Source organism: Telmatherina bonti (genome assembly GCF_933228915.1).
Source record: "Telmatherina bonti genome assembly, chromosome: 7".
Classification (NCBI taxonomy): domain Eukaryota; kingdom Metazoa; phylum Chordata; class Actinopteri; order Atheriniformes; family Telmatherinidae; genus Telmatherina; species Telmatherina bonti.
In genome coordinates, this window is record NC_136625.1 from 18530161 (window position 1) to 18542637 (window position 12477).

Consider the following 12477-nt stretch of genomic DNA (forward strand, 5'->3'; position numbering starts at 1 on the left):
ATAAATAAATTCAACATTCTTAGGGAAAAAAATGAGAAAATGTAAGAACCTTGAATGAGCAAAACTAAACATCTTGATTGATGGACACGGAATGGTTCACTGGATAGAGAAGATTTAATTGCTGACATGGTGATAAAACTCTCCCACACACACACACACACAGCAGACGAGTCAAACTGAAGGAAGTGAATGGCATTGAGGAAGGGAAGCAGGGCCATTTTAATGAAATTATAGCAGCCATTCTGTTGTCAATAGCCCTTCACCTACACAAGCATGGCCACATCTTCTTCCTCACTGCATGGGAGTGCATAGCAATGGGTTAGTGCTGGGAACAACCTTGTTTATTGGCTTGATTGAAACCAGTGAGGAAAACAAGCTGTTTAGCTCTCTCATCGGACCTGTTATTTCCTCCCCTAATGAACACAGAAAACGGTGAAGAAATGCTGACACAAGACACAAATCCTTTGTTATTCCATTTAGGTTTAACCAATGTTTATCCCGAGCTTGTTTTCTTATCTTATTTTTTTTTTTAGGATAAAGTACAATCAGCAGTCACAGTGAAGAGAAAGTCATGTAAAAAAAAAATGGATCTGTTATTCAGTAGCTCCTGGAAAGAAAAATAGTCACAATTGTACAATTCAAGACTCTGCACTCATGGTTCTTTCTATTATGAAAATAATTACAAATAATCACAGGAATGAATTAAGTCTCTCTTGTGAGGTATAGTTCAAAGAGGTGCATTTATCGGCTTAATTTGTTATCTGTTCAGAATTGGTGAGTTGATTGATGAGTTTCTCATTCACCCATTCACACAAACACTCATATAGTGTTCTTGTTTTACATACATAATTATATATGCAGTGGTTTTCACTAAAATAGCCAACCAATATGAATATCAGGGATAATGACGCTTGGAGGAGCTGGGTACTGAACCCCTTACGTTCCAACTGAGGAACAACTACCACAGTATGTCTACTGAGCCATGAGCATCCTCCTGGAGAAGCTAGTATAAGTTCAAGCAACCCCATCTATACAGTCCTAAAAGGCACTTTCATCTCAGTGCAGTCCTTTCTCTGACTTGTCAGATGGTTTTTTCTACCCACACACACATACAGTGTTGGTTTTCAGATGCTTTTGAGATTAGTACATTTTTAACAAACTAAACATGGACTCAATATGTTCTGTTTATCTGTTTGATCAAAACCATCTACAGAGAAAAACCGTCAACAAACTTACTTGTCATTTATTGAACCTAGAAATTTCTCATTTACTGTCTCTTTTGTCAAAGACAGCGATTGCAGGATCATGTTGCTGGGATGTTTTTTTTTCCCAGCCATGGACTTGCAGACTGCTAAATGTAACGGTGAAGATAGTTGCTGCAAAATACAGAGCAATTCTGAGTGAAACGTTTTACAGGATTATCTTAATTTTATGTGAAAAAAAAAAGAAAAAAATAGACAACAACCTGAAACATACTGTCATGCTAACAGAGTAGTGGCTGTTGATCATGTATAAATGAAGAAAATAAAACTGTATACTTATGCATGTTTTTCATAGTCCTATAATGACTATCCAATTTCCAAGGATCCCACAAAACCCATCTATTTCAATTCTGTAAATAATTACATTAAATTACATCATTACATTAATTTAGCGACCGCAGCAATTAGCTAAATTACAGACACACGACAGGACTTTTGCCATTTTCCCCCATTTTTCGCAGCTAATTTGGCATCCATCTTGTATCCTACCTGACCAGTAAGCTCTGTTCAGCCAGCAAAAGACGATCCTACAATGACACTTGTTTAGTCCCTTTCTGATTTTTTTGTCCCTGTGCATTCAAAATAGCCAGTGTGTTTATATCTATTATGTAGCGTGTGACTTGAAACTCTGCTGCAACGTCACGCAGCATAACAAATGTAAAAATTGTATTGTGCGGTTTCTCAGCCTCAGGACGCTGTTGAGCAGCAGCGGCTCCAGAAATGCACATGATAGATTTCACTGTGTCATTAAACAAGTCCGGAATGCAAAGTTTTAAGGTCAGAAGGTTACATAATGCGTCTTTAAGTGCCTGTAAATATTCAGTCATATTCCATATCTGAAATGCCTGCTGCTAATTGTTGACTGTGCGCTGTTTAGCATAATTACAAGGGATGAAGTGTTTTAGCATAATCTGGTAAATTTACACAGGTTTTCTGACTTTTAACAGATATTTGGAATTACTTTTAATGTTCCTTTAAAGGCTACTTACCACCAAAGAAGAAAAGCAAATGATCTTATTGCTAAATTGTACTGGATCATGCAACACTGCTGATTCAAGTTTAAAGACAATTTTGAAAGCAAATGAGAATTCCTGGGAGAGGCCAAGATAAAATATAAAACAGGGGTCTAAATTACATGATCGATCTTTGTTGCTGTCCTGTGAGACCTCATATTCTCTGGACAGCAAGTAAATAAATGAGATAAAAGTAGCCAAGATGAAATCTCCAGAGAAAATTCAGACTCACTGCATACTACATGATGGATGAGCAGCACAGCGATGCAGCAGTATCTCAGTTCCTTGCACATCTTCTTTGAATAACTTACTCAAAATTTTGCCATCCCTCTGCTATTTTGTAAAGCTCAAAAGTGAAAAAGATGTGGAAGCATGCACCAATTGCAAATTTAGCAAATGACAGGGATGTAGCTGAAACTGATAGGCAACAGCGTGAGAGAATAAGACAATCATAATGTGGCCCAACAGGAGCAACTGTGAAAGACATGTCATACTTTTAGTTATGAATTCAGTTAATCAGCCAAAAAGACTGACGAATCAGCTGAAAAAACATGTAAAATTAACTTCATGAGAAATGTTAAAAAGAAAATTAAAAAACCCTTTTCAAATAGTGAAATGCAAAACAATCAAAGCAGTGATTTATATATGACAAATATGACTAATGTAAATCAACAGTATAGGTAAAGTATTAATGACGTTCATGAGTTATAGAACTACGTGGACTGCATTCACCAGTATCAAATCTGGAATGGGACACAAAGAATCAAACAAAATGAGAAGTGAAACATGACTGGCAAGTTTATTTAAGTTTTTAGTTTTAGTTTTAACTGTTAGACAATTACTATGAACATAAGGCTGTTATCTGGTTTAACACCTCTGCACATGATGTAAATAATTTAAGAGAGACGGGTAAAACACCATAGAATAACCATTATATGCATGTTTTGACTGATAACAGCAACTTGGGTGCATCGTTCTCAGAGTTTGCAGTTCTGCTCAATGCTGAAAAGTAGGAGGACAATAGCTAATAATTTCTTCTAATTACATTTAACAGGGAAGCTTTGCAAAGTATCCAATTATATCAAGGACAGACCTGAGCCTTCAACCTCCCGCTAGGCTGGAGATGAGTGTGTTTGAGTGTGTGTGTCCACATGCATTTTGAAGTAGGTGATAAATATCAAGACTAAACTGTGTCGGGGTGTCAGGTAGCTCTGTTGTTAAGTGGGTACTAAAACCAGCTAGTTCAGCTTCTCAGAGGGCAACTTTTTTCTCCATTTAAAACAACTCAGACCTTGAAAATGTAATAGTCATTTAAACAAATAGGTCTGGGTGATCTGATCAATGCTGTGATGCTATACTGCAGTACTGGTCGTACTGCAATGTACCACAAACTGCACTGGTAAAACATATGTTGCAGTTGTGAAAATATATAAAGTGTCTGATGCAGAAGTGTTGCTCTGTAAGAAACCATCAGTATGGCTCTTATTTCACTGCACAACATTTTATAAAATGTTTCAGTTATTTTGGATGGAGAAAAGCTTGGCTTGGCTTGTCTTGTCCATCAGGAATACTTTTTGACAAACCGAACTAATAGTGCTCGGACTGTTGTCTGAGTAATCCATGAGGAAGCTGAAACAAAAGCACAAAATAAAATAATGATTGATGTTTTTAAAACACCTTGTCAAGGACACACAATTTCTTTAAGCTGTGTTTACAAATGCCTGCAGTACTTTTTTTTTTTTTTTTTCTAAATTTGCTGATTAGCATATCCAACAGCCCCATTCACACTACTGAACACACACACAAACATGCACACCCAGAAACACACATCCACTCAGGATGTAAACCGTGGATGGTAGCCACTAACACAGCCAGCACCTGTCAGCTGGTGTTGCGGGACAGCCAAGGGCTTGCTTGTTTGTTTCTTTCCCTCTCTCTCTTTCACTTTCAGTGTGTGTGGGTGTATTGATGTGTACATATACACCTCTACTCAAGGTCTCCATTTTTCCCTCTGCACCTCTCCACCTGCCATTCCTTCCTTCACTCAATTCTGCTTCTCTGCCCGTCTCACTTCATGCCAACCTCATAGCACCATCCATTAGATCTCTTTCCCTCTTTCCCTGCACCTTTGACTAAAAAACAGACTCTTTCGGTCTTTCTCTGCCTGCCTGCTCATTACAGCCCCAAGGCAGCCACTCCATCACCGAGAAAAGGCAGAGATAAGCTACAAGAGTACACCTGTGCCCGGTATGAATGCAAAATCCAGAGCCAGTGACAGCCAATTCCAAGCCGAATAATGGAATCAGCAAACCTCAGCTTCAGACAAATCAACCTGACAGCTTTATCTCCCACTCTCTATTTCAGAGCACGTTACAGACCTCATTATCAAATGAGAAAACCATTTAGAAGAAAAAGAGAAAAATGACACTGCCACAATACAGATTGTGAGGGATTAAGCTTATAAAGCTCATTTACAGATGGAAGAGGTGGGAGCAAAAGAGATACATGTTTTCATTTCATCAGTAAGGTGCTGCTATGTGTTACTTACAAAAGAGATCTGATCTTGTAATGCCAACATCTAACCGCACCGTTAAGAGGTAACTGACCCAAGGCAGCAAAAATCTTAAATAATGACTAAGGCAAAGCAGGAAGCTAAACATGGATGACACATAGGCAAAGTTAGACATACAAAATCAGCAGAACACATAGGAGAGGATTGTAAGTGAACGTTAGGAATAATATTTAAAAAAAACAAAAAAACAAAAAAAAAAACACTTCATGGAGATGATGCAGGCTGCACGGTGGCACAGTGGTTAGCACTGTGGCCTCACAGCCAAGGTCACTGGTTCAATCCTTGGCTGGAGAGGGGTTTGGTCAGTGGCCTTTCTGTGTGGAGTTTGCATGTTCTCCCCGTGTATGCGTGGGTTCTCTCCGGGTACTCCGGCTTCCTCCCACCATCCAAAGACATGCATGTTAGGTTAATTGGTTACTCTAAATTGCCCCTAGGAATGAGTGTGAGCGTGAGTGGTTGTTCGTCTCTCTGTGTGGCCCTGCGATGGACTGGCGAGCTGTCCAGGGTGTACCCTGCCTGTCGCCCAATGCCAGCTGGGATAGGCTCCAGCTTCCCCGTGACCCTGAATTGGATTAAGCGGTTTAGAAAATGGATGGATGGATGGAGATGATGCAGTTGGAGGGGGAATTGTAGTAATGCATGTGGGGCAATAACTTACTAAGAAATGAGATGTTTCCAGGAAAGTGGGAGGTAATCTAATCACAAGAAAAATAGGAACTTCCTTGTATTCATTTATGGCTGGTTTACTACTGGAACATTTTTCTTTATCCAAAGGATTGAACTGAGTTGAATTGCAGATAAATGTCATCTTAACACATATTTTGTGAAAGAGGTAGGACTCTTGGTATAGGTCTACCTGCACCAGGAAAACTGTTTCAGCTTTTAGGGTAAATATAAGAGGTGACTTTAATTTTATGTGGCCGCCTTAATTTAGAATTTAAAATGTGAATGTGTACTGAGCCTCACCTAAGTACCTACTCATTTAAAGTACGGCTTGGCGATGTGACCAAAATCTCATATACCGATATCGCTCAATTTATATCCCCATAACGATATACATAACAATATAAAATTGTTTGTGTAATTTTGTGTCTGTAATCAGTAGTCAGATGTGCTTGGCAAGTGGCCTCCTTCCATCTGGGGGAACTATGGCCGTATGGCGTTTCAAGGGGAAATGCCTGTTGCAGCGTTTGTGTCTGGAGTTTATTATGAGCACTTTCGCCACTACTTGACGCTGCTTTTGCAGTTTTTGCTTGTTGACTTCATTCTTTATTCTGTATTCTTAGTAGTGTCAGAGTCTGTTTTTGGGACTGTGAGCTAGTCTGTTGTTGGTTACACATCGGTCTTTTTCTATCCAAACCGCATCCATGCAACAGAAATTTTCCCGCTTTGATGAACAAGCTCACCGGTTTGGGTTAGCTGGTCATTTTTTAGTGAATTAGCGTGCTCTGAAACGTGTCTGCTACCATCTTCCTCCATGCTTGTTGTCTTTCTTGCAGCGTGCATGCCGTAAAGTGCATCTTGACGTAAAATACTGTGGTAAAGCACCTTATTGTGGCATAAACAATACAGCCTTTTATGAAACGATAAACATTTACTATCACTCAGCCCTAATTTAAAGGGGTTTCTTGACAGTGAGAAACAAACAACAAAGCATTTTTCCAGATGCATGCAGCTATATTGGTTAAATACTTTGTCAAGTTGTTAAGAGTATGAAAAAAAAGCACTTTAAATTGCCATAGTGAGGTACCTTGAGTATAATGAAGCAAAAGTGTTCGGTGAGTGAGTTTGCACCATTAATTAATGACATGATTCCCTTTGCAAAAACATGAAAAAAGCTTAAAACGTTTCCCTTATCATTGAAAATAAAAGGAAAGTATTTAATTTTATGTATGTAGGACAATTTAAGAGTTCGACTGAACTTCAACTTTTGAATAATGTCCTCAGAAATAATAAATTATATTAAAATAGTGGGTTCTGCATATTAGTATGTCTTATTTTTTTCCTACTTAGAATAAATGCAATTATCCAGTTAAAACAATGCTGGAAATTTTCAACTCTTTCTACCTTATTAAACAGTATGTTTTCTTTATTTTAATTAATTCTGCTGTTAATTATTTTAAAATAATTTATGATTTTATTGTGATTTAGCTACTTGTGTTGTTTTATTTATTCTTTTTTTTTTTTACACCATCTGTAATGCTTTTAATATTTCATGTAAAGCACTTGAAATTTTCTTGTACATGAAAGGTGCGATACAAACAAACTTGCCTTGCCTTTAAAGACTTAAAGGGTTAGATCTACTAAAGGTTTGAGTGAACAAAAACATTTTCAACCAAACTCATTGCACACACACAAAAAAAAGTACTGACTGGTACATCTGTCGCAATGGATATGGGATGTTCACATGTGATTTTGCATGTGTTGGGAGGAGAAAATGTAAATATATTAATTTAGCACCCTCAATGTGATTTATCCAACCTGAGTTGGATAGAGCAAATGAGCACATGGTGGTGGGTATTGTCACAAGATGGAGACATTGAAACAAAGCAATTAGATGCATTTCTGTGACACTGCACTTCGCAGTTGGGATCCCCTGTGCCGTTTTTCTAAGCTGTTCAAGTCTTTTTTTTTTTTCTTTTTTTTTTTTCAGTAGCCGGATTTACCAGAGTAATAGAAGAAGCTGATTGCACCCATTTGCAGCTTGTGCCCCCGCAGACATTGTGCATGTGTACGGAAATTGCAAGCACACACATTCTTTTATTGTGCAATGTGTCTGTGATGGCAAATGCATAATTACCATTGTGGTAAAACATCTCAGGTCAGTGCATGATTCTTTTATTTTGAGAAAGTTTTCTGTTGTTGTAGGCTGGTGTCTTTTAGACAGCTGGCTTTTAGGTGGGTCAATTTATGAAATCCTTTGTAAAAATCAATTAGAACTACATTGGAAACAAGAGACTGTAGGTGTGTTTCCATTACACCTAAAATTGCACAAAAACTAAATATTGCATTTAGGTGTCCCCAGACGGTAAAGATGGCATGGTGCGGAACAAATAACAGCAATTTTCAGAGTTTTAGAAAAGAAAATGAGGGAAAAAAAGCTTCAAAAAGCCATTGCAAATTCTCCACAGCAAGTAGAAAACCCCAAAATAATGCTACGTGGCTACGTGGTATAAGCCGCAATTTTTGTAAAATCTCTCGAGAGCAACAAGATTTTACAAGACTTGAGGCTAATATGCTAAACACTGTTCAATGGAAACACCCAAAAATCGCAATTGTTGTTTGTCGAAACTTACAAATATTGGTTTTTATTTTGTGAAAAAATGTTATGGAAGCTTGTGTCATATTTATGTAGCATACCCACTACAACTTATGCCCCCACCTGCTTTATTTGCAGATTTTATTTTAAATGCCAGTAGACTATTTTATTTGTTTGCTTTTTAATGTCTTTATATTGTCTTTCTACTCCATCCACTGTTCTCATCATTTTAGAAACAGTCTTAACTTTTCCATAAATTTGTTAATGAAAAAGTGTTTCCTTGAGTGGCGTCAGATTTCGTTGCCACAGTTCATGTTTTCGCTTCAAACTGGCAATGCTGCAAACCACAAAACGTGCAAAACCCTCATTTAAAAAGAGTGTTTTAAACGCATTTGCACCTGCTGTTAATCACCTGCAAACCATAGTTCAGCCCCACGTGCAAAATTGAAGACTGAACATGAAAATTATTATTCGCAAATTGGGATCTTAGTAGATCTGACCCAAAGTGTCGTGACTTGGCCTCTACTGATAATTTAGAAAAACTTTCTAGATTCCCAGTAATTCAAACATTTACCAATTAGTAGCACATTATTAAGAAATATTTGGCAGATTAAAGGTAAAAAATTTTAATGGCCCATTAGTATCCAGATCAGTTGACCAGGATAATGATGCTGAGATAAACACCACTCAGTCAAGCCTACTTTAGCTAATGTGAAATAGTGTCAGTGGGAGTTAGTTCCTCCTTCCTGAGCTCTATTATCTCTGAGTATTCATGACAGAGACGCTGTGTGCAAGAGTGAGAAAGAGAGGGACAGAGTGTGTACTCACTATGTAATTATAGATTTAGTAAACCTGAGGCTTAGTGTGACTCTATCAACCTTTGATTTGTTAGGTGAATGGACACCAATGATAATTAGATGTGTGCGTTAATGTCCAAGTATGAGTGTAGGTGTGCACACCAGTGTGTGGATGAGTTACAATTATATATGCATGACCTCTTTTGTAATTGTTCATACATTTTTGTGCACTACTGTTAGAAACTAAAAAGCTGATTAACTAATGATGACAGTTCTTCAGCTTGGACTGCTTGCACACAGTCCAAGCTGTGTCCATCTGCAGTGTGGATGTTTTCTGAAAACATGAAGACAAATAACGACATATATTTTAAAAGTTGCAGCACCTATAAATATATTTAGGTTGATTTGCATTATGTCTTTTATCTACACTACCAGTCAAAAGTTTGGACATGCTTTCCCATTAAATCCATGAAATCCAAAATGTGTCCAAACTTTTGACTGGCACTGTACTTATGTTTTATTTCTTCTGGAGTGTGTGGGCTTGTGTAAGCAATGCAAATGGGTAAAATTTGTTCAATTTGTTTAAATATAAAGGGGTAAAAATCCCACCAACTAAATAACACAATCACAGTACCACAGTACTATAATTCCACCAAATAGAAACATCAACTGGTTTTATGTATGATACTTGCCATTTGCTTCAAGCATCTTAAGGTGTTTAGTTAAGCTCCTGTGCTAAATAAAAAGAAAGAAAGAACGAAAAAAGAAGTATATACAAAAGAAATACTCTTTGTTGTGTGTCTGCACTGCTGTTTGCATTTCCGTAGAAGAGGGCTTAAGTGCCTGACTGCATGAATCTCTGTTAATAGCTCCACAGTGAGTCTATCAGGTTGAAATACCACAGTGTAAATCGTTGACATTAAATCCATTTTATGTTGCGGGCTGACCCGGAAAAACAAATTTATGACCACACTTGCTCTTTCTCGCTAATTGGAATAACCCTGGAGGTGCATTTATTTACAGAATTTAAACCAATAACCTACAGCTTCCAGCTCTGATCGAGGTCTCATCTACCGTATTTATTACGGTAATCAATGATGTGCAAGTCTTCCTGCATGGTTTACATCAAGGGACAAACTGTATGTACAGGCCAGAACAAAAAATTGACTCAATAGACAAAGCATCACCAAAATCACTGTAAACAAAAGAAAAAGATGAGAATGTTTTCAAGCTGGTAGTCAAATATCAAAAGTCATTAGCTCAAAAGAAAAAAAACTTTTATAGACCAGAGAAGCCCACAAGCCTTGACCTTAAACAAAATTTTGACATGGCTTCTGTAGATGTTAAAACCAGAGAGGTGTTAGTAACAAACATAATGCAAAGGCACAGATCATTTTATAGGTTGAGAGAGAAAAACAGCAACGCAAAAATTCAATGAACCACAGCAAACCAAGATGATCTATCCATGTCACCATTCACATTTTAATAATCTAGACGTGGCAAAGGCGGTGGAGGAGTAGTAATTGCATAATTACTCACCGAGTCCGGGTGGGTTCTCAGGACACGGCGGCAGTGGTTTGGCAGAGGGTGTCTGATTGTTTTCCGGCTGCAAACTTTGCACCAGCTGTTCACCTGTGACCAGGTAGCTAGCTAATGTTGCATTTGGCCTTGAGAGGTTGTAGTAGTAAAAATGATGTCCACTCCCTGCTCCACTCACGTTATTCCTAGATCCATTCCGGCCATTGTTGAAACGGCTGAACAGGTCAAAGTGCTGTGAATAAACGTCAAAGTACAGGATCATCATGATGAGGAAGTGGAGCAGGCAGAGCAGCAGGACGGCTTTGCAGATGCGCTCCAGAGTTCGGCCTAACATCAGCCGGGTCATGGCAGAGGAAGATGACCGTCTTGTGACGGCCAGCCACGACAACTCTGGCGTGGTGCGGCTACAGGCATGCGCTCATCTCAATGGCTATGTGGATGATATCTGATGTTGTTAGATCTCTGATGATGATGTGCTTTTGCAGAGGCACAACTATCTGACTTCAGCAGGGGTCATGGGGTCACTGATGAGGAAAAGGGGGCCACACCACCAGCTACACCCACTGTTGATGAATCTAGCGTAGCCAGGTCATTTGTAGTGTTTCCACAGATTTTCTGCATGACAAAGGAACTAAATACTCAAACTGGTCTAGTATTGGCGTCTTCAATCCAGTAACTCGTGAACGGACCTCCACAGACGTCAATAAATTCAATCAGTTATATGAACTTGCGATCATATGTGTCAAGTTGTAGCAGAAGCCTTGGGATATTCCATATTTTGGTCCAATCAGTCCAAAAACCAGCACTTAGAGTCTCTAACTGACAGATGATTGATATGATGGTATATACATTCATCAATGTAAAGTAGAGGAGCAGTTGAGATTTCCATTGGGAAGTCGTTTTCTTTTATGGCACCAAACAAAGTAGTCTCAAACCCCGGAAATGTCAGGCACCTGTAAAAGAAAAAAGCAAAGAACTGTAGTGAAGAATGTAATCATACAATCAAATATTTGATAAAAGGAGGTTTCTTTGCTCCTCAATCATGCTAAAGTTTTGACTGCTTGCTGAAACCATTGCAACAGAAGACCATTAATTATAGCCGTGTGAATAAAGTAGTATTCACTAAATGATACAGAACCAGATATCATCAATCCTCCACTTACACTTTCAGCATTCAGTGACCTTGTTCTCATTTGAAATGCCTAGCTGAGTAGCAGAAAATAAATTTAGAGGTTTCCCCCCTCAACAGAGGAAGAAGTGCACATGAGAATTTGACAAAATACACCAATGACAATAAAAGACATATAGACCCAAGCAAATCACAAGCCTTGACTGGGGCAGTTCAGCAAGCAGTTCAGCCAAATTGACATGCCAAGTCAATTTTCCAGTCAAGTGGTTTAAAACGCATTTATGATAAAGGAGACAGCAAATGGGAATACACAACGCAGCACACATATGAGCAAATGAGAGAAAAAAGGGGGCACTTAGTTTGTTCCCATGGGCAACGCACACTCAAGGTTTATAGCTTTTCCAATCAATGAGAGGAAAGACAAAGACGATAAAAACCCTGAATGACATCAGATTTTCTTATGAAAAAATTTAAAGAATCAGAGGAGAACTGAGAGGCAGTAATAAGATATTTAAATGCTAATAGTGTTTGGGAAAGGATGGATACCTAATGCATGTGTCAGCTCTGATACACTCTAGTGGTTAACATCACAGGCCCCCTTTGGGAAAATCATACACATCTAACAAATAGCTGATATTCACAAAATAGTTGGGAATTAGTTGGGATGACTGAAAATTGACCGTTGTGATTAACAATGTGTTTGTCAAGTGTGAGGAGCTGTAAAAATATCAAGAGAACATGCAATATCAACATTAAGACTCAAAAGTTGTGAGAACGATTTCAGCTGTAATAAGAAAAACCTGATGCTGTTTGATGACATTTTCTAGCATGTTTGTAGATAAAATTGAGGCAATGTCCAGAAAGTAGACTACCTCTCAACTGCCTGGACTGATCCTGGACAGTTTG

At 38.3% G+C, this 12477-nt stretch overlaps 1 protein-coding gene across 1 annotated transcript in view; it reads right to left on the minus strand.

The window, feature by feature from the left end:
- Positions 1-10856, minus strand: part of b4galt2 (UDP-Gal:betaGlcNAc beta 1,4- galactosyltransferase, polypeptide 2) — a gene marked incomplete at its 3' end in the record, with an annotated part of 171025 nt that extends 160169 nt beyond the window's left edge. The window contains exon 1 of the mRNA XM_079243375.1: positions 10443-10856. Within this exon, the coding sequence (XP_079099501.1) occupies positions 10443-10788 (346 nt within the window). The 5' untranslated portion in view covers positions 10789-10856. The remainder of the gene's footprint in view (positions 1-10442) is intronic.
- Between the last annotated feature and the right edge of the window lie 1621 nt (positions 10857-12477).